The sequence below is a fragment of the Camelus bactrianus genome, chromosome 8 (assembly GCF_048773025.1).
Source record: "Camelus bactrianus isolate YW-2024 breed Bactrian camel chromosome 8, ASM4877302v1, whole genome shotgun sequence".
Taxonomy (NCBI): Eukaryota; Metazoa; Chordata; class Mammalia; order Artiodactyla; family Camelidae; genus Camelus; species Camelus bactrianus.
In genome coordinates this window covers 53,902,951-53,929,306 of record NC_133546.1, presented here as the reverse complement: position 1 = coordinate 53,929,306, position 26,356 = coordinate 53,902,951, and the positions used below count along the sequence as shown (strand labels likewise).

General features: G+C 39.5%; 1 protein-coding gene, 1 non-coding gene and 1 pseudogene across 9 annotated transcripts in view; 1 reads left to right on the top strand and 2 right to left on the bottom strand.

The window, feature by feature from the left end:
* The window catches only part of KLHL32 (kelch like family member 32), a 185,561-nt gene that overhangs the window by 126,904 nt on the left and 32,301 nt on the right, over window positions 1–26,356 (top strand). For 4 of the 8 annotated variants that reach the window (XR_006722443.2, XM_010948406.3, XM_074368602.1 and 1 more), the window contains one exon: window positions 2,344–2,559. The exons of 2 other annotated variants lie outside the window; for them this stretch is intronic. Coding sequence is in view for 4 of the 6 variants with exons in the window: in XM_010948406.3 (XP_010946708.1) it covers window positions 2,344–2,559 (216 nt within the window). In the remaining 2 variants the exon portion in view is untranslated. Of the gene's footprint in view, window positions 1–2,343; window positions 2,560–26,356 lie in introns of those variants that run through there. 2 more of the 8 variants (XM_010948408.3, XM_010948413.3) reach the window with 2 other exon arrangements.
* Window positions 19,353–19,463, bottom strand: LOC123614949 (U5 spliceosomal RNA; annotated as a pseudogene).
* Window positions 21,769–21,874, bottom strand: LOC123614950 (U6 spliceosomal RNA). Its single transcript, XR_006722452.2, has one exon. It is a non-coding gene; the product is annotated as a U6 spliceosomal RNA (small nuclear RNA).

Here is a 26,356-nt window from a genome sequence, read left to right as displayed (position 1 = left end):
AAAACAAAACAAAACAAAAATCCGCTGTACCTGAGCAGTGCCCGTCTGCCTTTTATTCAGCGGAGCTCGGCTGTTTCCGCCTCTGCGCATGCTCATCTTTCTGTGCGGCGCCGCTGGGCGCTGCCCTGGGACCTTGGGCAGAGGCGGGGCGTGCGCCTGGGGTACCTGCAGAGCACTGACGCCCCACCCCTATCCCTGTCACGCTTCTAGGGGACTCTGGTGTAAGTCACTGGGACGGACGTTGAATTTGCGTCTAGCGCCCTGAAGCAGTTAGACCTGCTTCATAGAGGTACCGACCAGAAATAACTTATTTATCCCAAGGAGATGGCCCTAAAGTTCGCTGTGGAAGTTCCATGTGCAAAGGTTACACCTTCTTTCCTCCCACAGTAGAACTTACCAAGTCTAAAAAAGTAGGATTTGGAGAGTAAGTTTAAACATTACTTGAAAAAATTGGTGCTGAAATCAAAATGCTTGGTATTGCTTTGATTAAACCTGCTGAATGGGAAGCCGGGGATATTTTTATTGAATGGCTGTGAGTCGACCCTTAGATGTTTGAGTTGCGATGGATTTTAGTGGTTAACTGTGGTAAACTTCATTTTCAAGATAAGCATTTATTCCTTTTCAGTTGTGTGGGCAAATTGAGCTATTAAGAGCCAGGATCTTATGGCTGATTCCTAAAGTCATCTAGCTTGACTCCTGTTAGGAATATAATTAGAGTGTCAGCTCCCACCAAAAGAAATAGAATCTAAAGTAAAACACAATTGAATCAGGTAGTGGTGGTGATGATGCAGCTGTTACTCTGAGATCTGTTCTTACACGATCTGTTCTTACACTTTCTTCATTACACATTTCATTATTTAGAACAGCATGGCACAATAGAGTCATAATGGAAGCCACATAGGTTGATTTTTAATTTTCTAGTAACTGCATTAAAAAGAAAAAAGAAACAGGTGAAATTAATTATAACAATATGTGTAATTCACTATATCCAGAACAATACCCTTTCAACAGATAATCAGTATAAAAATTATTAATGAGACATTTAATATTCTGTTTTTCTCACTCCTGGCTTTTGGTATATATTTAACACTTATAGCCCATCTCAGTTACACTAGACACATTTCAAATGCCAAATAGCTACGTGTGGCTAGTGGCTGCCATGTTGGACAGTGCAGATTTAGAACAGATTCCTATAAACCTTCAAATATTATAGAAACATACCTTAAAATAGAATATACATATTTTAGAAAGAGTTCTTAATACTATTAGATTACTGGAAAAAAGGGGATAAGGATGTTGGAAATACTTAAACAGATGAATGAAGTAAAATATCTACCTGATGGTATTCTGCATGCCTTAAGTTAATGGAAAATATTGTTTACATAATAATAATTACAAGTTGAAAAGAAGGGGGAAACTAGGACACAGCCCACTCTCAATCTACTAGAAATCGGTAAGTTTTCTATCAACAAACCTGCAAGGCCACTATGGTTCTTGCAGAGTTAGAAGGTAAAGTTTCACAGGTATCCTGGCTCTCTGGGGATATTATATTTTAGGGCCCTGGCTATGCAGTCTGAGAACTTATAGAGACAAGTAAAATCCCCCACAATGAAGCATTGCTATAGAAACTCTGAAAAAATTGTCATTGATTGTCTGAATGTTTGAGGCTAATGAAGAGTAAAGAACAGTTATCAATTGTTTGTCTCAGGTGGATACCATATAGAATTATTCAGGATAGGAATCTTTTCTGTGAGATTTCTTCATTTCCTGAGAGTAAACATGTGAAAATCTGTGTTTTAGCTTATTAATTCAGAATAGGTTATTTTTACTCAAAGTTGTACTTAATTTGAAGTTTTGGGAAAAGAGTAGGGTCAATTTACTTTCATATGGTCTGTGTCATCTAATCATGGCCCCTACTCTGCCTGCCTTCACATTATCTTTAGTAGAAAAAACATATCACCTGAGAGCTGTAAAACATGGTAAAGGTAGAGAAATTGTTTTCACTGGTATGTTTCTAAAAAGTTGCAAAGTAACATTTCAGCCAGTGAAACCTGAACCCCCTTTCAATCCCTTTATCAAGATGTCTTTAAGTATATGGATTTTAAGAGCGGCAAAGTAAGGAAAAATGTTAAATTCTAAAACACTTCTCTGCTCAGAGCCTTATAATGGAGGATTTTATTGCTGCTGGTTTTCACGTTATCAGTGGAGAGCAGTTCCCGTTCTCCCACTCCTGTTATACAAACTTGAGGGAGTCAATCTGAATTTCTTGCTTGCTCTTTCTTGGATTGATTTCTAAGAGATCTTTTTTCCCCATTTTTATTTTTTTTTTTTTTTGGCACCCAGGAATTAAATAGCTTTAATTACTTGGATCTGTACAGACTTGCTGACCTCTTTAACCTCACTTTGTTGGAGAAGGCAGTGATCGATTTCTTAGTGAAACATCTCTCTGAACTCCTGAAGAGTCGCCCGGAAGACATTCTAACGCTCCCTTATTGTCTGCTTCAGGAGGTCCTGAAGAGCGACCGCCTGACCTCCTTGAGTGAAGAGCAGATCTGGCAGGTAAGGGCGCTCTGTGTGGGGTCCTCTGTTGGCGCGAAGGCATGGAATGATGAAAAGTGAAAGGATGGAGGAGCAATGACACTGGAGTCAAAGTCTTAGAAGTCATGCTCTTTGATGGGCAAGTAATTGGAAAACACAAGCCCTCGAGGCTCACAGACCTCAGGCCTCTCAGCTTAACTCAGGGAATCACAGGTGAGATTCCTCAGACCCTCATAATGGCTTCCCAGGACCTAAGGTAATTACATCAGAGTCAAGGGTTTTTAATCCCCTGACAAACATAGTTTCTTAAACTGAATGTGAGAAGAATGGATTATAAAGCGATGTTTATGCATATTTAAGACCAATGGAATCAGAATAAATTCTGGGCTTTCCTGTAAACAATTCAGAAACATTTCTTTGTTGCAATAGAGAGCAGCTGGGGCCTTAAATGAGATGAAGCTCTTCTTGTTCTGCAGTGGAAATATCTCCTCCTTGGTTCATTCTACATTCATTGCTGTTTTCCTAAGCCCTGCCTTTTCGCCTGACATAGCATTCTTTTCAAGTATCCTTTGTCTGGGGACAGGAGGATGTTTTGTGTTTTCATGTTGATTATTCAATTTAAATCCATTTCTGCTTGTCCCCAGTGACTGTCCTTGAACAATCCACATGGCGTCTTTGGGAAACAGTCAGAGCCCATCTTCCCCTGCTGCTTCTTATGCTGTCTATCTTCCTCTCTGAAGCACTGACTAGCTGTCTTGCTACTTCTAGGGCGCCATACCTTCGAGATTGCATGATCATTTGAAAAATATTTATACACAAAATACAAGGGAAAATACGAAATCATCTATTAGCTGATGAGGCAGTGAGTACCCTGTATCTTATCAAATGACATTCAGAAGATACTGGCCAAAATGGAGTCATAGGTAGCTGTCAAATTATCCAGCATCTAATTCTACTGATTGCTAATTTTCCTGATGCGTTTTTCCATTGTTTCTGTCTTCATCTTACTTTAATCAGCAACTTTCCTCTTCATGGCTGCTTCTGCCAGTGAGGGTAGTGAGAGCTGTAGTGTTTTGAGGGCCTTCCAAGACCTAGGCTCTTTGCAAACTTATTAATTTATCATCACACCAGGTCTGAAGGATGGCTGTTATCATTCCATCCTCCAGACAATCAAAATGAGGCTTCAGTGTCTTGCCTCAGGGTTACAGAGCAGAGCCAGACTTCAAATCCAAGTTTGCCGACACTTGCCCTCATCTCTCCAGCATGTCACACTGTCTTGACAAGAAAATACAAGTGAAAAATACAAGCCATAAATTATTTTCTGCTTCTTAGGTTTTTCTCATAATGTTTGTTCAGCAGAGGTCAAAAGTGTTGGTGAGGATGAGTTTTTGGTATGAATTTTATCTGTAGAAAATACAGATCATCAGAATTACTCTGATCTATTCAAAGTAGTGAATTGCCAAGTTTTTCTTTACTTCTCGAAGGGAAAAAGAAAGACTTAGAATGAATTCAGCATTTAATGATTTTTAACCAAATTGAGGTTTGAGCTGACCATCCTTGTGGCTTCTGTCTCATTTTGTGGCATGGTTGAACGCCATGAATACCGACTTGGTAATGTGCAGATGTGAGTGTCCAAAAAATTCCATACTATCCACATAAGAGTTATAATTGCATCTCTAAAGGTTACTAATATTGTAATGTAGAATTTCAAAAACTGCTTTCTGCTGCAGGTGATATTTTTTATACCTGGTCCTCAAGAAAGAATTAAAAGACTCACATAAATATTATCAATTTAGGCATTCAGCAGGCAATAAGAAACTGTTTTTGCTTTATCTTAGTAAATAAGTAATTCCCACATACTCAACCCAGTAGAGGAAAATCAAATCAGTCCGGTTATATTGCCTCAAGTATAGTTAAGTTCATCATTTTTGCTGAGGTTATACTAGTAATGCAATATAGCATGGAAGAATCTAATATTCAGCCCAGGGTGAAGATTGGGTATGCCAGAGGATTAGTGTCAGGGTGCTTTAGAGAAGTGAAACTTGATGGACAGGCTGGAGACAGATCTACAGAATCTCATTAAATTGCTGAATTGTTCATTACAAAACGTTCTCACTGTAATAAAGTGCTCATTGACTTTGACAAATCCCTATCCCACATCTTAAAGAAGAACAGTGAAGCAAGGGGTGTTGGGGAGGGAAAAAGAAATTGGCACAGAGTAGGACAAGTAATAGAAAAGCAGGTGGAGGGCTAGTGCTGTTTGATTAATCTGTGCAACTGGTAACACGTGAGAGCCCAGTAAACACACACACACACACACACACACACACACACACACCCCTATACATGTGGCTCTTCTACTGTCTACTCTGCCTGTAGTGTAATCTGGGCTATTTGCTTTATTTGGCAAGAGGCCACTTTTTAATTAATCACCAGATTTCATGCAGTCTAGCTCTGAAGACATGTCACAAGAACCCTCAGGTTATCCTCACTGAGCAAACTCTTTTTTCTGCTGTCCCCTCTCCAGTTCCTTTCCTGCTAACATGTGCTACAGGCCATAATAACCATTCTGTGGATCTGGAGACCTGAGAAATCCCCCAAGATTCTGCTTTATATCTGCTCTTTTTTTTTTTCCCATATGACCTTTTAAAACTTGATCTCAAGTCTCCTCTCTCACAGAAGTCTTCTTCATCCCCCCTAGACTTTTTTTTTTCACCCTTCCATAGCCTGAAACTACTTGATCTGTTCGTTAACTTCCCTTTATATTCACAGGTTATGTAGAGACTGCACCGTATACGCTGATACATTAGGACTGAGAAGTCCCCTCAAAACATCTTTTCTTAAAAAAAAATTCAGTTGAATTCAGCTCAACAATTTGGTCTTATGGTTCAAGGCCAGCAATTTCTCAGGTTCCAGATGAAAGACACCAAATTGGTTCTTGGGCTCAAAGAAAGAGGAGACTAAAAATGAGCAAATCAGCTGAGGAGGAAACAGGGGGCACGAGGTCCCTGGCCTCCATGACCCGGCACATCTCCTTCAGCTTTATTTTACTTTCTGGCTTTAGCTCTAACTGAAACTCTGTTTCAACAGGGCTCTGTTAAATTTCTCCTGTTAGATTCAGCGCATAGTTTCAGACTACTGACCCCGGGGTCCTGCTCTAAAAAGCAGAGTGAAATAATGAAAGGATCCCACACCACTCCCACGTATGGGGTCTATTTTCCTTTCACAGGAAGCACTGGCTACTCTGTTTTTTTTTTCTCCCCCTTCAGGAAAGTGCATTCTCTGCCTTTCCTACCTCAGATTCTCTTTTCCAAGAATGAGGGGGAGATTACTTTCCATGCAAGTCTAGTTTATAGAAAAACCTGAATGTAGTGTAAGTTCTTATATTTGCTAGCATAGGGAGGAGGTGTGACTGTCTGTCCATCAGTGTTTATTGAGCACCTACTGAATGCCCCAAACCATGGACTGTAAGGCAGAGTGCAGGTAAGCTAACTCCATTTCCCTCTCCCTGGCCTCACCCCAGTTGGGAAGGATCCTTCGGATTTTAAACTATTAACCCAGCTCTCTGTAGAAATAAAATGAGTATTTCTTGAGTACCTGTTATGTGCTAGGCATAGTGTTAGAAGCTAGATCCTGGAGTGAAAAGCTTTATAAAAGTATTCGATTATTGGAGTAGAGAGATTGAGTTTAGCATCATCTCTGATTGTGGAAAAGTTTTATTTACCTTGAATTATTAATTTGTTAACTGTTTCCTACTTTTAGCCAAGAGGACTTGTTACTTTATAAGGGTAGTACATATGTCAGTGTTTTCTTCCTTTATTAACCTTGGGTTAAGGGCTCCTCCTTGTATTTTGAGCCTAACTCTGCCTGGACTTCAGTGGATAATGAAACCAAACAAGTCAGTGGTCACATCACAGATGTCGGACAAAATCAGACTTCTTTATCCTAGACATGTCTCATTTTAGTTTGGCAAAGAGGGACCATGTCACCTGGTTTGGAGCTGGGGTGTAATCGTGTTTACACTTGTCTTTGATTATACATCCCCAGAGGCACCGGTGTGCTGTAGGGTTTGCATTGAATGCTACCAAGTTGTCCTCTTGCACTCTATAAATAATAAATAAAAACAATAATGTAGAGTTTTCGTATTAAAATGTATTGAATGGATAATAAAGGCTGTGTTTATTCTAGGAAGATTGGTATACAAAATGAATTTGGCCTTTTAAAACTGCATTCTTCCTTGTGTTTTTGTTGGAAATTTGCTTTCGTAAGTCATACTGTTAATAACACATTCAATAACACATTCACTTTGTATCTCTAGAGACGTGAGTCACATATTATTTAGAGTGGTCAGCAACCTCAGGCACTGTGATTTCTCCATAAGCTCCTCCTGGGCTTCCATCTACTCCACAAACCACACACCTTAGAGTTTGATTTAATCGTTTTCCTCCAAATGAGTCTCAGAAGGTAGACCCAAACAAAAAGCTACTATCCCTTTATGGTTGGAAAATAGAGGACACTCCTGATGTACTGGGCTTTTGTCTTTTATCTCTTAGATGATAAACTGCCCCAGATGCACCTCTGGCCAGCGAGAAGCAAGGACTTCACACAGGTCTATGTGTCCAACAATACTATCATAATACTTCCTCTTTGAACATCACATCACAGTTTCCAGAATGCTTCTGCCTTTTGCATTGCTGTGCTCTCCTGTGGTACGAATGTGGAAACTGAAGTCACAAAACTAGAAACCAAACTCATGTCTTCCCATTCTTGGGCTTTATCCAGTCTGGTCCACAGCATCTAAGTTCATAATAGAAGTGAAGAAATACTTGGGAGTGGTGGACACAGAGGTGCATCCGGTTAATCCTGTGACCTTAAAAGAACTTAGGAAGGGCTTGGCCATTCCTGTTCTCTCATCTAGTGCCCACAGGTTGGAAGGATAATGGCCCACTCTGCCTGCCTTCCTGCCTGGGTCATGTTGCTAACTCTAATTCTCACTCCATGTTCCTAATTCATTCTTTCATTCATTTCAAATAATCATTGAGTGCCTACTTTGCGGGCTCATGTGCTGTTGAGTACCACTGCTGCCTACCACGTGATGGGTTCTGGGCGGTGGACAGTAGAAAGGTCCGATGTGGCCCTGCCTTCATAGATCTTAGAGTCTGATGTGGATCTTTAAACTGGCTATGCTTCCCCACCGTGCCTCATCCCTTCCCAGTGGGGGAAACAGTGTGGTGATTTCTTTGCTAATTTTGGGCATGTTGAAATGATATGGGTGGATTGGAAAACAAAATCCTTTTGTTTGGACATTTCCAACACCACCCAGTGTCTCTCTGCCTTTCCTTCAGCGCTTTATTGGATATTAACTCTTGTTCATTGTACGTACCCTCTAAACAGCTTTGCAAACCTTTGTCAGTCCCTGTGGTACAGTCCAAGCCTCAAAGAAATCAGACTGTGGGTAACCATTTAGTCAAAAAATTCTGTAAGTAGTGTCCTCATTCTTAACACTAGGACCTTGGTAACTGGAAATGGAATAAAATATTGTGGCCTGAGAATGCTCATCCCCAAACAAAATTGCAATCTTTCATCATATTCCCACTCTTCCTCAATTCAATTTCATGTATGCATGTATGGTTGCTATTTTTTTCAGAGAGATACTTTCCAGGTACCTTCATGATTGTTTTATTGTTTTACTTACCATTTCTGAAACTGATTAAATGTGTACCATTTCTCAGTTTTCTTTTTGAAACTTCTGGCATTCCCTCCCAGTTACCTACGGTTTTGTTTTGGTTTTTTTACAAATATGGTGAGGATATCTCCATTTCGTTTTTTCTAGCTGTTAGTGAAGAGAATAGATAGTGGTTCTTCCGCATCCCAAGTAGTGCTGTGCCCGGAGGATGCTTGCTCCTCGGAGCGCCCCAGCTGGACACTGAGCAGTTCTGCTGTTCCAGGGCTTGGTGCTCAAAGCCCGGGTGTGTGTGTTTAGTCATTTGTCCTGATCTGCATGCGGCTGATTCCTCCGTGCGGACTGATCCCTGAGGAGTTTGACTAGTGGCCTTGCTGCTATTTGTCTGGGCTGCGTGCCTTTGCGAGGCACGTGACACGTGCGTTTCAGAGGGACTTTGCTCCAGCTAATCCTCAGGGGTAGGGCTGTGCTCGTCAAGTAGCTGTGAGGGGCGGTGGTTGTCAGAAATCACAGGAGACCTAACTTGTATTCACGTGCTGCTGTTCCCATGAGTTAATCGTTTTCATTTTCCTTTCCTTCTTTTTTTTTAAATGAGCACAACAGAACAACAAGGTGATTTATGAGATATGACATATTTCTGTTCTCTGCTTCTAATTTTCATTGTGATTCATGTTGTTTCCAGACTGATATTTTTGTTGTTGCTGCTGTGAGAAGGAAAAAGATGACTGGAGAATATTACTTATGCATTGGTGGCCTGCAGTAATATTGCTGTTACATGGGTTATCAGGGATTTAAAAATAAAACCCAACTATATGCTAAACATGAGGTAGAGACCCCGAGGCGAGGCACAGAAGTTCATCAATAATAATAACAGCAATAATAATTTTTACAACCCTTGGAGAGCTTTGTATTTTTTAAGCATTTTCACACACATCATTTCAGTCGAGTTTCAGCCTTATTAAGGTTGACAAGGCAAGGATTACCCAAATGCAAACAAGTGAGGAACGGAGTCTCACAGAGGTGCAGTGCTTGACTCTCTTCACCAGATCATTTTCAGTGCGGGTCTCCCCGTATTCTCTTCCAATACAGAAATTCAGAGGAAACGGAAACCCGGAGTACCTGATGCATCTTCTCAAAAGTCAGAACGGTTGTTTTAGTCCATAATGAGTGAGCCGGCAGTACACATTTCCTGATGTTACCAATTTTCACTTTCCCCTGTTGTGCAGCTTTGTGGGAAGTTGCAACAATGACTCCAATAAAAGCAGTACAAGAAGGTGTTGCTGAGGAGCTTTCTCTATCAGGGTCTGGAAAATTGAGGCTCTGGGTGGTTTGATGAGAAAGAGTGAATGGAGAATTCTGGCAGAGGTAGGGAACCACCTTCCATTCCTTCAAAGTACAAAGTGATGACATTTACAGCAGGAAGAGAAGGCCCATAAGGGAGGATCACTTTCAAATCCGATCAAGAGATTTAAATCAGTGTGAAGGAGAACCTAGAGCATGGTTATTTCTATTACAGCTCAGCAGACTGCACGGTGGGAGGTCTTCAGGCTGTTGTTAGAGTGTGGATGGAACAAATGGGAATGATTATTCATGATATCTTCATTGTCTGCCCAAATATTAAAATTGAGAAATTTATGCAGCAGAAATTGACAGTTGGGTGGTGGCCTCAATATGGGGCTTAAGAGAAAAGGAGAAAAAATATTAATGCATTGATACGAACATTAAGTAAGCCTGTGCCCCCATCCCACATCACCAGGCTGTTTTGACAGGAATCCTTATCAGGCCAGCTGAGTGCCCAGTGGCCACGGTGTTCATGCCAGTTGGCCGTGTCAGATCTCAGAGATGCCCTGTTCTGGGTATTCTAGAGGAGAGGATCTCAATTTAGCCGTAGTGTGTCCCAGAGGCTCTAGGCTTGTTTCTATTCCAAGGAGACATCTGGGGAAGCCTCAGCATTTATTGTTGAACACTGACATCCTGACACACTACTACCTCCTCCCCTGCCTCCAAGACTTTTGCTAGAAGTGAAAGTAAGGAAGAACATCTGAACTCCACACACCTGGAGGAGAAGGGTGGCCTTACTAAGATAGTAATCGTGGGCAGCATTCATAGATAGAGATAATTCTTAGACTTCTTTGGGGTCCACAATGCAGAGTAATGCGTTCTCTGTGGTAAGGCTCTGCTCCTTAGTCTGACCACCTCTTTGTTGCGCGGGGTGCCACATTGGAGGAATGAAAACAGATTTCAGTATTCCAGGAGACAAAACATAACCAGGAAGAAAAATTCTCTTAGGAAAAAAAAATCCTTGATGGATTCTAAAGATAAATATCACCAGTGTTTGCATTGTTCCCCTTTGTCAGTAGGGAGTGTTACAAGGCAGTTTCGGTAAGTGGCACAGGTATTACTTATGCTTCAGGTACAGAAGCTAAAAAGAGCCAGGCCAGCTGGACGCTGAATGCACGTACCTTCTTTGTGTGTGTTCTTGTTGATGAGGGATGCCCACTCGCCACCTCCTCTGGCCACACAAGGAAATCAGGTAATTGAAGGAGTGATGGATGGTGTGCTAAAGTTTAAACGTTTTAGGAGGACCTATCTTATTAACACTTTAGAACAAGTGAGCATAATCTCATTAATTTTGATTAATTCATTTGCTCTTAATATAGCTTTTAATTTGTAATTCTATGTGAATTACAATGTAATTTGGCATTAATTATACTAAATTGACTAGAAGTCAGCCAATCACAATGGGAAATTACTCACAGCTGAAAGTAAAACTAAAATTCTCCATCCAGAAAGGACGGCGCATAGTTAAGAGGCAAATAGACTTCAGGCATCCCTCTCTTTGGCTGTGAGAATGACATTGAACCTGCTGGGGACTGTGAGAGCTTTCTTATTCTGCCCACTGCTGGGACTGTATACTTTGGAGTGAAGCCCAATACAAAGAGTAAATAATAAAGTAAACAAAGGGGTTGATTTGTCAGATTTGCCTGGTCCCCTGAATAGTCTTTCTGCTCCTCTCGTCTCTTGTACAATTTAGGCCATGTAGAGCGGGTCATGTAGTGTTTTAGAATGATGAATCCCACACCTCTGGGATTCTAGGGTTTGAACAGGCACTGACCCAGGCCGGCCTGCTGTTCATCCTCGTGTTCTGTGAACCAGCTGGGAAATCCTCTTTTAAATCCCATGTGCTATCAGTATCCCAGAGCCTCTCCTATCTGACCAATACACAGACTGCCTTCCTGGCAGAAAAGAGCTGTGCCTTAAAAGTGAGTGCTACTTTGGGGGAAGAACAAAGCCCTCAGGAGGTGATGGCACCTGAGTTGCTGATGCAGCTTGCTGGAGATGCCTGTGCACACACGGGAAGTAAGGTGACCACTGAAGGATGGGGCGTTAGATAAAGTGGCAGGAGAACAAGGATGGGTTTGGCAAATACTTGTGTTTGAGCCGTTTGTCAGTTGTCTTCCTTTGGGAATTGTCTTCTAAAAAACAGTCAGGATGAAAACTTTGAGATGCTACAGGAAGTCACAGGGCAGATTTAGCAATATCCTGCGTGTAGTCTATTTATGTGTAGGTAGAGCTTTGGGAATTTTGTACTTTCTCAGTACTTTTGTGGTGGCAGTTAACCTATCAAGTGAGGTCTAGCTATGAGGGAACAAATTTTGCTAAATGTTGCATGGAAAATTCCAGGCTGTTCTTAATAATTCTTTTTACTTTGTTAATTACATACCCCCATCGTATCATTTCAACTCACAATCTAGCAAATAAAATGGCCTCAGTTTTATGTAAGACTTTTGAGTAGAGAGGTTTAAAAACCATCCTGTCCCCTGTCTCTTACACACATGCAAGTGGGGTTCACACCATACACACACACTCTCAGGTCAACACACACACGCAGCACAGGCTGCATGCATATTAATTTTTGCAGCTAAAAGACTTTATTTTGCAGTACTGACCTGAATCATAATACTCTCATGATTGGCTGGTTGATCCCAAGCTTAAAGAAGAAAATAGAGTTAGAAGCTTATTTTAGCTACTCTAAGTGTATATTCCATTCATCATAAATTGTTTAAGGATATTCATGTCTACAGTCTTTGTAGCGGCTATATAAATGCAGCTGTATACTGCCTCAGTTTTCTCCACATCCCTTTTATGCCAAATTTAGACTGGCCTATCACATAATTTTTTTATTCCTTTTCCCCACATGCTCTTTTTGACATCAGCAGAGGGTTGGTGGGTTCCAGTCTCTTTCCTATCCCTGTGGCTCCCAGCAGAGCTTCATGTGCTTAACCCCAAACCACTGCTCTTTGATCCATGCCCTCTGATGGATGAGCTCTTTTGAGCTCATAATGTGATGTTCTTTGAGAACAGTAAGGATTGGGGGCAGAGGAACTAGTACTGAAGTAAACAGAGCCGAGGGGCTGAGAGAAAACATTTACAGGGTATTTCTGCCCTGGGTTTTATCTTCTCATCATTTAGAATGCCAGCAGAATAAATGGGTCTGTTAATCAAACAGCACTGAGAGGTTAGGTCACTTCACTGGAAGCCTTTTTAGTCATTTTGTGCTTTTCAAGAGTGAATTTGTTAGAATTATGCTGAATACCCACTTAAAGCCTCAGCTGATAACCCTACCTGTGTTTTATAACTCTGCACTGTCAGAACTCATAATAAGTCAAACATTCTTTCAGTGGTGCTCATAAGGGAGGAAAAAAAAACCCCACAAATTTAAGAGTAATTTCAGATTGTAAATGAAAAGGAGAGGCATGACTGTTCATTTGCACCAATCATGCCTTCCTTTCATCTGCTCTGATTAGGCCTGGTGCGGTTTCATCAGACCCCTCCATCACCGAGCTGTCACTCCAGCCGTCTGTTGATTGAAAACAATCAAGGCTCTGATGGCACAATTATTCTGACCCTTTAACTAGAGGCTGCTGTGATAATGAAAGGTTGATTATGATAGTTTGTGCCTCTTTCAGTTTGCCAAGAAGGTTAATTTGGGCATCAGACGGATGTTTAATGGGCGCTTGCTGGCTACACCGAGGTAAATGAGAACGTGCAGTCTTGGATATTGCACGGATATAGTTTGGCTGTCAATCATTGTCATTTGGAGTTTGTGCCTCACACTCTGGAAATCACATTTTATTTTTTCCTTGGGATTTAATTTATTCTGTGCCCTGAGGAAGTTCTTTCACTCGGTGACCTTCACAGCAGCTTTCTCTGCCTTTTTTTTTTCTTTTTTCAAATGGAGCTCAAAGGCACAACACATCTAGAAGAGCATTTTTCTTTCATTTTCACTTAAAAATGGAAACTTTAAAAATCCATCCTTATCACTGCCTTCCAATAGAGCAAATGTTTCCATTCCGATGGTGCGGTTGGGGAAGTAGAAACGACAGGGATACTTCGGCCAGTTTGCTAATGCAGCAGCTCCCACAGTTGCCAGCACTGTTTCTTACACTAACCAGCAAAGCTCGGAAATTCACAATGGGCGCATATATGGAACTGAAGGTTCCCTTCTGCTTATGTTTCTCCCACCAGCATGTCTCACAGCAGTTTGTTAAATTCTTGTTTCCAAGGGCAGCATCTGACTCCTTTTCCCTTCCTGGAAAGCATGGGGGAGGGTTGGAGCCAGGGAGACATGTTTGTCTGCAGAAGTGGGAAGGTTATTAGAAGTTGCAAATTTCAATTTGTGTAATCTCGGCACCTCATGTTGTTGGTTTTTGAAGCATAGGGTAAAAAAGATGCAGGCATCTAATAGTGCTGGTGTTTATAATGTGTAACTCATTACAATCCTCTTTTAGGCATACCTTTTAAAAAGAAAAATAAAGGAAATGAAAAAAATAAAGGACCTTTATTTCTGTCTCCAAGCTGTGAATAGTGGTCTCATCAATTAGGCACCTGAGAGCCAGGATCATTTTCTGCTTTTTCATTTGTGTTGTCTCCGGGTATTTTTCCCCCAGTGAACATTGAGCAGCCTGTTTCTACCTAGCCTTCGATATTTTTTCTCACGTGTCAATTGCAAAACAATTAAGTCCATAGATTTTAAAGTGACAGCATCATAATGATTATAATTTTACTTCAAGTGTTCTATTTTCACATTATTTATTTTTTGCTTTAAAAAAAAAAGCTATTCATTTTTGAATGGTAAAGAGAGCCATTAAGCAATAATTCAGTCTCACGTGAAGAGGCTCAAAAAAATGAATTAAGTCATTGAATTCAGTTACTGTTTTAATGCAGCCCTTATTTAAGCAACAGTGCTGTTTAAAATATTTTAAAAGCTCTGAGAACAGGCTTGTGCATAGATACAGTCTCACCAGATTTTTCACTGTACCAGACCACGAATGATTATTTTCATTCAGATCTCTGGGCAGCATGGATTAAATCACCCTCAGGAATGCTTAGTAAAATTACTGATTAGTTATGTCTTGTTTTTGTTTCAGTAATGGGGAGTAAAAAGGTAATTAGGGGAGAAATATATCAGTCAAACCAGGAACAGTTTTTTTTTGGTATTTAAAAAAGTAGTGTGATTCGTTGTCTATGTTTTTGATTTTTAGATTCTCTATGTTTGCAAATTAATAGGACCTAAGCAAAGAATTTCTTAAGGGGAGCGTAACTCATTATTTCAAATTGTTTTTGGTCCAAGCCTGCTTGGGTTTCTACCATCCCCCAACCTGTTATATACCCTTTATATCTAACTGTGGAGAACTAATATCCAAAATAAAGGACTTTTCCTATGTCCTCATAAGCCCCCTAGCACACACCCCGCACTGTGCTCTCACGCTGACTCAGTTGACCTTGACTGTCCCCTCTCAGCAGCGCTGTCCCACTTCAGAAGGCCCCCAGGTGTGTCACCCTCAGATTCTGGCTGGGCTGGCATTTCTTCTGCTCTCAGGGCTGGGCCCGGTCATTGGACCTAGTTTCTCTTTGCTCTTCAATTTCTCCATCTCCTCCTTTGAGGTTCCCCTTGCTCTTCAAACACTGTGTTCCTCCTAACCTCATAAAGATATCTTAGATCTGATTTCTTCGGATTCTAGTCTCATAATTCCCAGTTTTTTCTCCTTCAGCAAATGCTTATGGATTTCCTTCTGGGTGCCCAGCACCAGGGCTGAAACATGGTCCTTCTCTCAGATAGGCTTTGGAAGGGCTGCTACCTCCTAGAGCTGCGTCCTTCCCCCACTGCAGTCCCCTCTCCCCTCACAGGTTTCCTGAGGTTGTCAGGCCGCTGATTCTCCTGCACTGGGTCCGTCTTCCCACGTACCATTCTCTGTACGTGACTACTACAGATTGGCTCTCTAAGCTACTTCCCAGTCTCAGAAAAATGTGTGATAGTTGTGCTGAAAAGAGTGCATCTTCTTTGACTGAAATATTACTTGTGTATTATACTCAAAGGTACTTCAGGGTGCCACTAGAAGATTCAGTGACGCCCATGTATGTGCACAATGATGAGATGAAGTTGGAGAGCGCAGTGTGAGGGTTCTGTTCAGACAAGCAGTAGTCAGGCTGCAGCTCACATAGTGAGGGTGGTCAGTGTCTCTGCAGCTCACTGCGCCTGCAGGCCCTGGCGCCCCAGCTCCACCTCCTTGATAGGAGAGTTTGGCCCCCCACCATGTTCGGTCATGTGATTCAGTTTGTGGGTTCCCCACTCCAATCACTGTCCTCTGTAACTAACTTAATGCTTAAAGTGACCTCTGAGGAGTCTTTTCTTTTTACTTGAAGGCTGCCAACATGAACCCTTAAATGCAGGTTGGGTGCTTCCTGGACATCTAAATTCATCATAGTCCCACTTGTTTGAGGGATTTGACCAGCTCTGTATCCATGACCTGGGGCAGCTGGTTGAGCCTGTGAGCTTCTTTTAGTCATTAAAGGTTTCATTTCAGTTGGGGAGGGTGTTTGCTGGTGAACCTGTAATTGGTTCATTATTATTGAATCAGTTCATAAAGAAATATTCAAAGGCTTGATGCTCTCAGGATGCTCCAGGGCATGTTTACAAATTAAACAGCTTTTTAAAAAACCATAAAATGTGTAAATGTACCAGCAATATTTAAAGCACCCATGAGGGAAATGGCAACATAAATAGATGGTTTTTGTTATGTGTCTGAAACTATGCCTATGAGAGGCTGAAACTTCCGAATTTACAGTACTTTTCTTCCCCTAATTCCATACTCCCTGAGTATATTTTACAGGGATACATTAAGACACTTGAGGCCAAGAGTAAGGCTTGAGTTTTATGGTATTGACAGAGATTGGAAGTGAATGGCAAAGTAAGACTGTATGTATGTGTTCCAAATAGAAACTTCTTTTTCACCAAGTTCTTGGCACATAACGGACACTCAATCAGAAATTGTGGAAGAGATAAATGGAAAGACTAAAAGATTCATGATTATGTCACTTATCCCAAAGCAACAAAACAAAAAGAAAATAATCAACTTGGACAATCAATCATTATTTTAATACATATAAACTAAGTTATCTATCTGGCTTAGTTTATATATATCTTTCCTTGCCACTGAGGTAACTGAGTTGAGATTTGAGGGGACTCATGGATATGAATTCAAGTAGTTTTAATGGGAGACTCAAGTCAAGTAAAGAAAGTGAATATAGGATGAAGAGTATTGCTCAGTGGGAGAGTGTGTGCTTAGCATGCACGAGGTCCTGCGTTCAATCCCTAGTACCTCCAGTAAATAAACAAACAAACCTAATTACTCCCCCCACCTAAAATTTAAAAATATATATATATTGAGTGTTATGCAGAGACAAGTAGGTTTATATCTCTCTTTCCATTCATTCTTTCGTCCATTCATGCCTCTCTGACTTGGGATATAACAAAGACATGTTCCTTTAATTACTGAGTTAGAATTATTGAATTCATTTGTGTGGAAATAGGCTCATCATAAAGGCCAGTTTGTAAACACTGCAACAGGTTATTTGCCACGTTTTTATTATCACTTTACAACACGTGAAGTATTTAATACTGTGTGGCAAGTTCCTTGTCAACTACAGAGATCTCTCAAAATTTATGTCGGTCTTGCACAATATTGTGTCATATGAGGACAGTCTGAATGAGCTGACTCGATCATGGATTCAGAAAGATAATTGAATTGAGGATTAGCTCCATCTCTTGGTGACACATTGCCATTATATTAATTCTGTTTATTGTCCAAGTGTCGTAGTTTACCAAGCACTTTCACATGGTACCTCATTCAGTCCTGTGTAGACCCCTATGATGTAAATAACATCGTCCTTGATTTACAGATGATGAAACTGAGCTCAGTATGTTTGTGTTTCTCTTAAATGCTCAAGTACATTAAGTTGCAGAAGCAGGTTTTTTGACATCAAGTCTTGCCTCCTTTTCACTTCGTCACACTCACCTCTGTGGGCAGGTACCAGTTAGCGGTAGAAAAAAGCATCAGGCTTTCCCTGCCTTTTCAGCTGACTTACCCTGACAGTGCATCCTCACTGCATGCAGTAGCTGGGAAAGAACGTGAAATTGTGTGACCCATGTAGGGTCACTTCTAGTCCCTTTTGCCAGTAGGATCCATCAGAATTTTCTTCTATTGACCAAGTTGGCTTTCTTTGATTTTCCAGTGTTGTTCTGGCACTATAAGCTTAATATCTCACGGACCACATGTAACCTCCCTTTTACATTCAGAAGGGCATCATATATAAATGTGCGTCATTAATATCTTACTTAGAAATTTCATGTCATCAGTCCAGCGTCAAGTGATACTCTGATGCCATCAATGATTAGATGGATGAATATTATCATTTGGCTCAGAGACAATTATCAAACCATTGGAGGCAAGGATTGCAAATTATTTCTAATTGTTTCTGTATTCTGTTCAAGTGTGAGGAAACCAAGAATGGGTTCCATTTTCCCTGCAGCGTCTTTGGCATAGGTAATGTTGGTTGGCTTTATCATCCTGAAGGACAGTCATCTCATCTAAAAACCTTGTGTATACTAGATGTGGGAATGGTATGTTTAAAGACAGTCATGAGATAAAATTTTATGTGAACAGTTTACTAAATATTTTCTTTTATAAATAAAATCTCATTTTGGGATTTTAAATAAATAGTACCTTGAAGCAACCACCTTACAAATTGGAAATGTGTGCTCTTTGGCTGAGATGATTTTATTTTTATGTGGGTCTGTGTGCACATGCACTTTTACATGCCACACACATGTATATATTTCTGATAGTACAGAGTTACAGACAAAAAATGTCACTTTGTTTTTCGAAAAGAGATTTATGAAAACTATTTGTGCTGTGGAAATCTGTGTCTTGGATACAGTGATGGATTCTGATTGCTTTGCCACCTCTTGGAATTTTGGGGGATTCTCTTTTAAAATATTACTTTTTCGTGGATCTGTAACTGACATACACCTTAGAGGTAGAAGAAAGTCTCTCATCAATACACTCATTTTACAGATGAGAAGCCAAATGACTGGTCCAGTGTCAGCCGTGTACTCATGCTGTTCTTCATTCTGACTTTTCATAGATCAGCTCAAATGGGTAGCTAGTTCTCACAGGTGGAAAAGACATCGCAGTATACTAACTTTGTCTCTTTTCCTTTGTTTCCTCTTCCTCTTGATACACGTGTACCTTTTAAAAAAATTACCTTGTGTGATAAGACTGAACCAGAGGACAACTCAATTCACTTATACTTGCCCCCCACCACCCCCTCCCCTAAATACCTGGAACTTCAAGGTAGCAGGCCTCAGGGCCATTTTCATTGTGAGTCCCCCAGTCCTGTGTGTTTCTCGGTGTCTTTGGGAAAGAGACACCCTTGGTTACAAGGGTTCTTGCTTTTGATGCTCTGCAGTATGTATTTTTTTAAAATAAGTATTAAAGATAATTACCAGACACAATTATTTTTGTTCTTTTGATTTTCTATTTCTAAATAATTTCAAAGTTACAGAAAAGTTGCAAGAATAAGAATAGTAAAGAACACCCGTATAATTTGCCAGTTTCTTAGGCAAATTACTTCATTTGCTTTATCATGTGTTCTTTGTCTCACTCTTTAATCTATTGGTAAAATCTGTAGATATATATAGTAGGAGAATAGATAGATATCTAGAAAGAGAGAGACAGCACATGTGTGCTTTTTTTTCTGAGCCATTTGAGGGTAAGTTGTATATATCATGCTTTAAAAAAAAGAACCCTAAAAAAAATCCCCTCATTACGGTTCCTCTCCATGGAAATCTTTAGTAAAAGGTGAATGGTTTATACAATCTGAAGAGAAACCAGAGTTTTCTCAAGCACAAATTTTATGCTAAAGGTGAAAATAAGAGCATTTGTCAATCTTCCAAAGTTATAAAGTTTTAAATGAACAATGAAAGGATGTGCATTATTGTCGTATCTGCTAAGCTAAATATCCTTTTAAAAATCTGTCAGGTCTTTTTTTCTGATGGTCTGTGAACCTGGGACCTCATCAGATTTGATTCTATTGAAATATATTTCTTAGAGGAAAAATAGCCTATGTGTCTTACATAAGTCTGTAGTCAGCTATAATGGTTAATGTAAAACCTCCCTTGAAAAATCTGTTTTACAAGCAAAATGTTGACACAGTTTTAATTATAGCACTCGAGTGAACACTGTAATAATTTTTAATATTCCTCCACGGTAGCATTTTCATTGTTCTGGAAGAGGAAAATACTCTGATCTTATGTCCCTAGTTTCTGGTGCTTTTCGATTTTATGGGAATGATGTCTTTTGGAACAGAAATCTTTCATTTGGTCTCAAAGAGGAGAATAGGGCTACAAAATTTGGTGCATTTATTTACTGATATAAACTTTCCTCTCTGTGTCAATCATTCTTCTGGTTTAATATGTCACTACTTGGACCTTTAATATGACTCACACTAAAGAAATGAGTTTCTGTGTGGCTTAACATGGCAAGTCTCAATACCTGCTCACTTGTACTAGGGATACTTTCCACATTTATCATCTAAAGAAATTGTAATATTAAGAGGGTGTCTTGCTAAGGTTTTATGTTGATGCTTATTTGAATTTAAGGCATTATCAGATAATAGATGAGATAGTGCATTTTAATACAATACATAATGCAATGCGACTTCCCTTTGAGGACATGGATTAGGATATAGTGAGCATCCCTAATACTCTGTTTAGAAAGGAAAACTTCTGTCTGTGCGTTGTCACTCATTCTGTTAAACGTGCTCTCATGGCTCCCCCTCCTTGTTGCCCAAGGGCTCTGTAACATGCCCGGCTCTTTGGTGGAGCTTCAGGGATGCTAGTTGGTTGTTGATTTGCTCAGGTGCCCTTCCTTTGTTCCTTCTTGAATTTGCAGAAGTGTGGAATTTGTGCTGCCTTGTGGGCACTGAGGGGAGACTGGTGCCTTGGCTTATCTCAGTGGGATGACAGGGCTGGCTGGCAAGGATATAGACACTTGTGCTTCACAGCGTGGGCTCCTGCAAAAGGCAGGGCTCAGTTTGCCCCTTCAGCAAAGCTGTCTGCAACTAGGTTTTGAAATAGGAGAATAATTATAGCTGCCCCTGGCCAAGGGGGCAGAATCAGGCTGTGGGCAAAAATACTAGTTCTTGCTTACTCAGCTCTGGCTGATGAGTTCTGTGATGAGAATATCCTCTTCGGTGAAAAAGAATACTTGTGAAAGACAAAGAGATAGTTACAGCTTTTAGACAGTATTGTAAGGGCTTTATCTTTTGTTAGTGTTGGTTAAAAATATTTGATTACTCATCTGGTAAGAACTGCTTTTGTAAAAGGCATTTTATATATATATTTGCAAGATAGAAAGCAGTTTTATGGAAGAGTGCATTGGTATGTATTCTTGGATTTGGGATGACATAATTCATATATTTTCCAGGAAATCTGTGAGTGTAAACTTTCTTACTGTTTTGGGGTCACGTTGGGTAGTACACATATATATGGAAATACATAAGCAGAGGTAGACTTCAAAACAGCAGTTTCTTTCAAAGGATCAGGAATTTGAGATTTTAAAACAGCAGCTTCTGTCTGGGTGTGTTTGAGCAAGAACAGTAAAGGAATTTGGACCACAACTTGAGGACTTATAATGTTAGGAATGTAACATTTATTCATATAATTGATATATTTGTGAAATGCATGAGTAAATTATACATTTTAATTGAATTACAGAAAAAATTGTAGAATTTAGAATTATATACTTTTATATTTAAGATTATATATATTATATATTCTTTCCATAGAATACTAATCAGTGGGGATACACTGAGAAAACCAAAAGGAAGGGATTATCTTTTCCATATTTTTTTTGAAAAAAAATTTCTTAATTGAAGTATAGTTAGTTACAATGTGTTAATTTCTAGTGCACAGCATAATGTCCCAGTCATGCATTTACATACATATATTTGTTTTCATATTCTTTTTCATTAAAGGTTATTACAAGATATTGAATATAGTTCCTGTGCTATACCGAAGAAATTTGTTTTTTGTCTATTTTTATATATAGTGGTTAACATTTGCAAATCTCAAACTCCCAAATTTATCCCTTCCCATCCCCTTTTCCCCAGTGACCATAAGATTGTTTACTGTGTCTGTGAGTTAAAAGATGGAACGCTTCATGAATTTGCGTGTCATCTTTGTGCAGGGGCCAAGCTATTCTTCTCTGTATCATTCCAGTTTTAGTATACGTGCTGCTCAAGGAGCACCTTTTTCATATGTTTTTGAGCCAGGTTTAGTTAACAGGAAATAACCTAGAATTAAGAAATTTATTCCCGTAAAAAGTGAAATAATAATTCAAGACTCAAGGGATGCCCTTTCCTCTAAAGATTTATTCTTTAATTACAAACTCTTTAATCAGTATTATTAAATGCATATTTTCATGCAGAAGTAATCCATACATGAGACTCTTTGAAAAATATCATCACCTATCTAGAAGCAAAGCATACCTTTTTAAGAAACAGACTTTATTTTTCAAATTTAGACAGTATGGAAATTAAGTTTGGTTTTGAGTGCATTTGCCTAGATTCTACCTTAAAATAATTATTGATGGAAAAATAATGATGATATGATATAATAGAAGAACACATTGTACAATTTAAAAACTGGATTTCTGGTTCCAGGTTTTCCACTAATCAGCTGCATGACTTGGAGTAAGTCAGATAACTTGTCTGGATTTGACATCCATGTGTAAAATTGAGAAGCTTGAGTCAAAAGCACTCTAAAGTTCCTTCTTGCCCTAGTAATTATTTATTTGAGGGCTTAACAGATTATGGTGTTCATTGCATTGCCAAGAATTTCAAATAGAGGCAGCCAGCACCAGTCATGGAGGGAGTAAAACAAAGGCTGTATATAAGTGAGTCGAGTACATTGCATGAGAGTTTATAATCAGGGGTTTATAGGAAAGCCACACAGATGAGATAATAAAATAGGAAACTGAAGCCTGTGATAGATAGATAAATATAGGGAGGAATTGATATTGCTTGTTCAAGAAAAATATGAAAAATAGCCTAAGAATTGTTGTAAAGAATTTTCCATTGTGCGACAAATATATAGCCTACAATGTGCCAGGCACTATTCTTATCAAGAAACTGAGGATGAGATGAGTTGACGTTGAAATAAGCTGTGGCAAATGCTCCTTTTAGGAAGGACCAATTCTCCATCAGATGGAGATGAACTAGATTGGGTCAGGCAGGGTGCTTGGGAGATTTCTTGTAGTCTTTGGAGGTGACAGTCCCTGTTTCAGGTGGTTTAAGAAACATCTTGCCTAATAGCCCTGTTTCCTAAGTTCTCTTTGATGTGCACTCCTAAACAGAATCCTTGATTTCTTTTCCACTGTTGCTGGCTTTGTCACCTAAAGAGTGAGAGAGAAGACTTTCACTGTGTGCTCCATTTCCCGCCAGTTAAAATATGCTAGATTTTAGGGTGTTGGGATGTCAGTATGCCAGAAAAAGTAAGATAGAGTAGGATTTCAGCCTTTCCTGAGTTATGCTTTCAAAGTGCAGTGCCATTACAAGCCGTAAGTTCCCAGAACAAACATTTGCCCCAAAATACACTCCAGAGCTAACTGTGGTCTTTGTGTTGTACGATGCCCCAATGATGAATCAGCCTTCTGTTTACTGTAGTTTCTAAATCTCTTAAGTGGGCTCCAAGATTCCCTCTACCACCTTGCCCTTAATTCAGTGAGGCAATGAACAGTGCTCGGTGTGGGGGGGGTCACTGTATAGGAGTGATTTTGAGGTAGCCCATTGTTTTGGATTTTCTTTCCCATTTCTTCCATTATTGGGATAAACAAGAATTATCCATAGTTTAAGTGATTTTTCTCTTTTGCATTTTCACCAAGGTAAAAACTGAGTACAGTAACACTTTTACTTTTGGTTACTTAATACTGCAAAAGCAAAACTGTGCAGAGCATTTATAAGTATGACTTACTTTATGCTATCAGGATCAGCTGTTGATTTATAGACCATACAGTGCCAAGGCACAAAATATGCTGTCTTACCCATAGGAAGATCTTACTCATATCTTACTGCAGAGGAAATATGCTGTTTTACCCATAATATTAGCTACACATGCCCTATATCTTTATTAAAGCATCCTGTTTAAACTTCCTTTGATTTAAACCTTTTAAAAATTGAAACAGTTTACTCTCATAAAGCATCAATTTACTGTCTCATGAAAGGGAATCTGTCTAAAATGTACCTACTCAAAGTGTGGTCCATGGACCAGCAGCACATGCATCACCTGGGAGATTGTTAGAAATGCAGACCTGCAATCCTCCTCCTCTTACCTATTGAATCAGAATCTGTATTTTGACCAGAAACCCCAGGTAATTCATGTACATGTTTGGTTTGAGAAGCACTGGATTTAAATCTACAAATAATACTATACATAGGTGAGATTGGTTGGAAGTTGGCAGAATTGTAAATTATATTTACCTTTGATCTGGAGGAAAATAAAACTCAACAAGCATGAATGACTTGTATAGTCTGAAAATATTTATAAATAATAAATGTGTGAAAATTATATGAAACATATGAGAAGTTAGAAATATTGGCAATAAATAAGATAAACATTATCCCAAAAAATGCAAGTTAAATGTATGTGCATGAAGTATTCTGTAATACACAGTATTTGGGGAAATTGAATGTGTAAACCATCATGATATTTGTGACATAGGAGTGACAGGCAGGCAGAAAGCCAGGCATGAATCAGCAATAGATCACAGTGGTCACTGTTCTACTGCTAGTTTGATTCCTTAGAACTTTCCTTAAAGGCAGAGCCTAGTTGTGGCGTGTGTCCCTTTTACACAGTAAGTGACACTGTTTGCTAGAAAGCTAAGTGTAAACCAGAGTGTTAAGAGATGGGCTAGAAGAGTGATTATGGCATAGAAAGAACTGATTTATGAGGAAAGAGAAAAATAATTAAATGGGCAGCACTGTGCTATAAAAAGAAACTACAGAGACATGGATATTTATCTAGTGTTTCTCCAGCGGTGTTTTCCTGTAGTATCCATATGCAAGATGCAGAAACATTAGGACATAAGGATGCTAAGAAATTTGTTTCAAAGCAAAGCGATACCAGCTGGAATGACTCAAATTAGAAGCAAAGAAGTAACAGGAAAGATTAAGTTTCAGAAAATTTTACCTGGTGCATGAGGAGGAACCTTGAGTGGGATGACTGATTCCCTGAAAACTTTTGAAAGCTCTGTGGGCAAAGAATGGAAAATCATGTATTAAGTTGTAGAATTACCTCCCCAGGGAAATAATTGGAACTCATCTCTTAAAACTTCTAAAACTTGGGGGGGGGGGAGAAAACCCAGGATGTTGCCTGTGGGAAAACTCCACTCCTGGCAGAGACCTGGTGATTGATGAGTGACATTTTTGTTCTGCACTGTCTTTGATTAATACTGATGTTACTGTACATAGATAATTTTTTCATCTTATTTAAATAAAAAAAATACTAGTTTCTAGAAAAACAGCCAAAGAGTGTCATCTGCCCTCCATGGTGTCTGCCTTCGTGGAATTCGTAGGCTACCTGGTGCCTGGTGACATTCTTTTTTTCGTTTCTCTTCACTCATTATTCTTTAAGATATGCAATTCAGTATATATTGGAAGCAAATTCATTTCCTACATTCTCTTCATCTGGAAAACTAAAAGCCATGCCCGAATATGCCTTGACTTTTGGAGCCATTTGTCAAAGGATACAGAAACTCTGAAAGTCTGAAATCATCTTGTGCTTCAGAGAGTTTAGTGATCCTTTTTACCTGCATGAAAACCCACCTCATGTTTGTCAAGGAGTAATGGTCTGAGGGCACTACATTTCCTTCTCTCTCCTCTGTAGACATTTTTTGCCCCAGTGTGATGAATCAGCTGAAAAAGGAAGCCCAGAACCTCAATTCCATTGGTCAGAAAGCAAGTAAAACACAACACAATTATTCAGTCTTCTACGTCATCACTTTACTTGTTCACGCTATTTCCTTCAGGTCCACGTGCGTATTGCTTAGGAGAGCTAATTTAACACAGGTGCTGCTAAGAACAAATTGTATCAAATATGTTGACTGGATATGTTAGATACACTTCTTTGTGCTGGTGTGCAGGAAGTTTTGCCAAACTTAAATATTAAGTCACATTAGTTAAATTACTTCAATTGCTCCATAGCATGAATTGGTTTTTTTTATTGATGTTATTTTCTAAGCTATTATTCTGTTTTGTTGTTTTATGACTTAACGCACCTGCTTTAATTTTAAGACATTCTGTTTGTAGCCAAAAGTTCTTACTCCTTTCCTTCCTGAAAGGGATCTAGACCTAAACAAAATGTCTAGGATTACATTCTGCTGTGTGTCCATAATACAAAGATACTCTCCATATCCTGTTTTTGTGAAAAGGGCTCTAACTGATAGCCCATATCTTACATGTGCAAACAACAACTGTCTTCAAGAGGAAAACTAATTGAGAAAAAATAAAATAAAACTGATGGGTTGCAATCTTTTTCTCCTCTTGCTTCCTGACTGATATACCTACCAAAGGGGCAGGGGAAAAAAAGTCCTTTTTCTTTCTAAATCATGCTACTAGTGTCATATTGATTTTCTCTCAAGGACACCCTGTGGTCTCAGATGATCACATATTTTTTCACATTACCCGTGTTGATACAGCACCTTGACTCACAGGTTGACATATGTTGCTTCATCA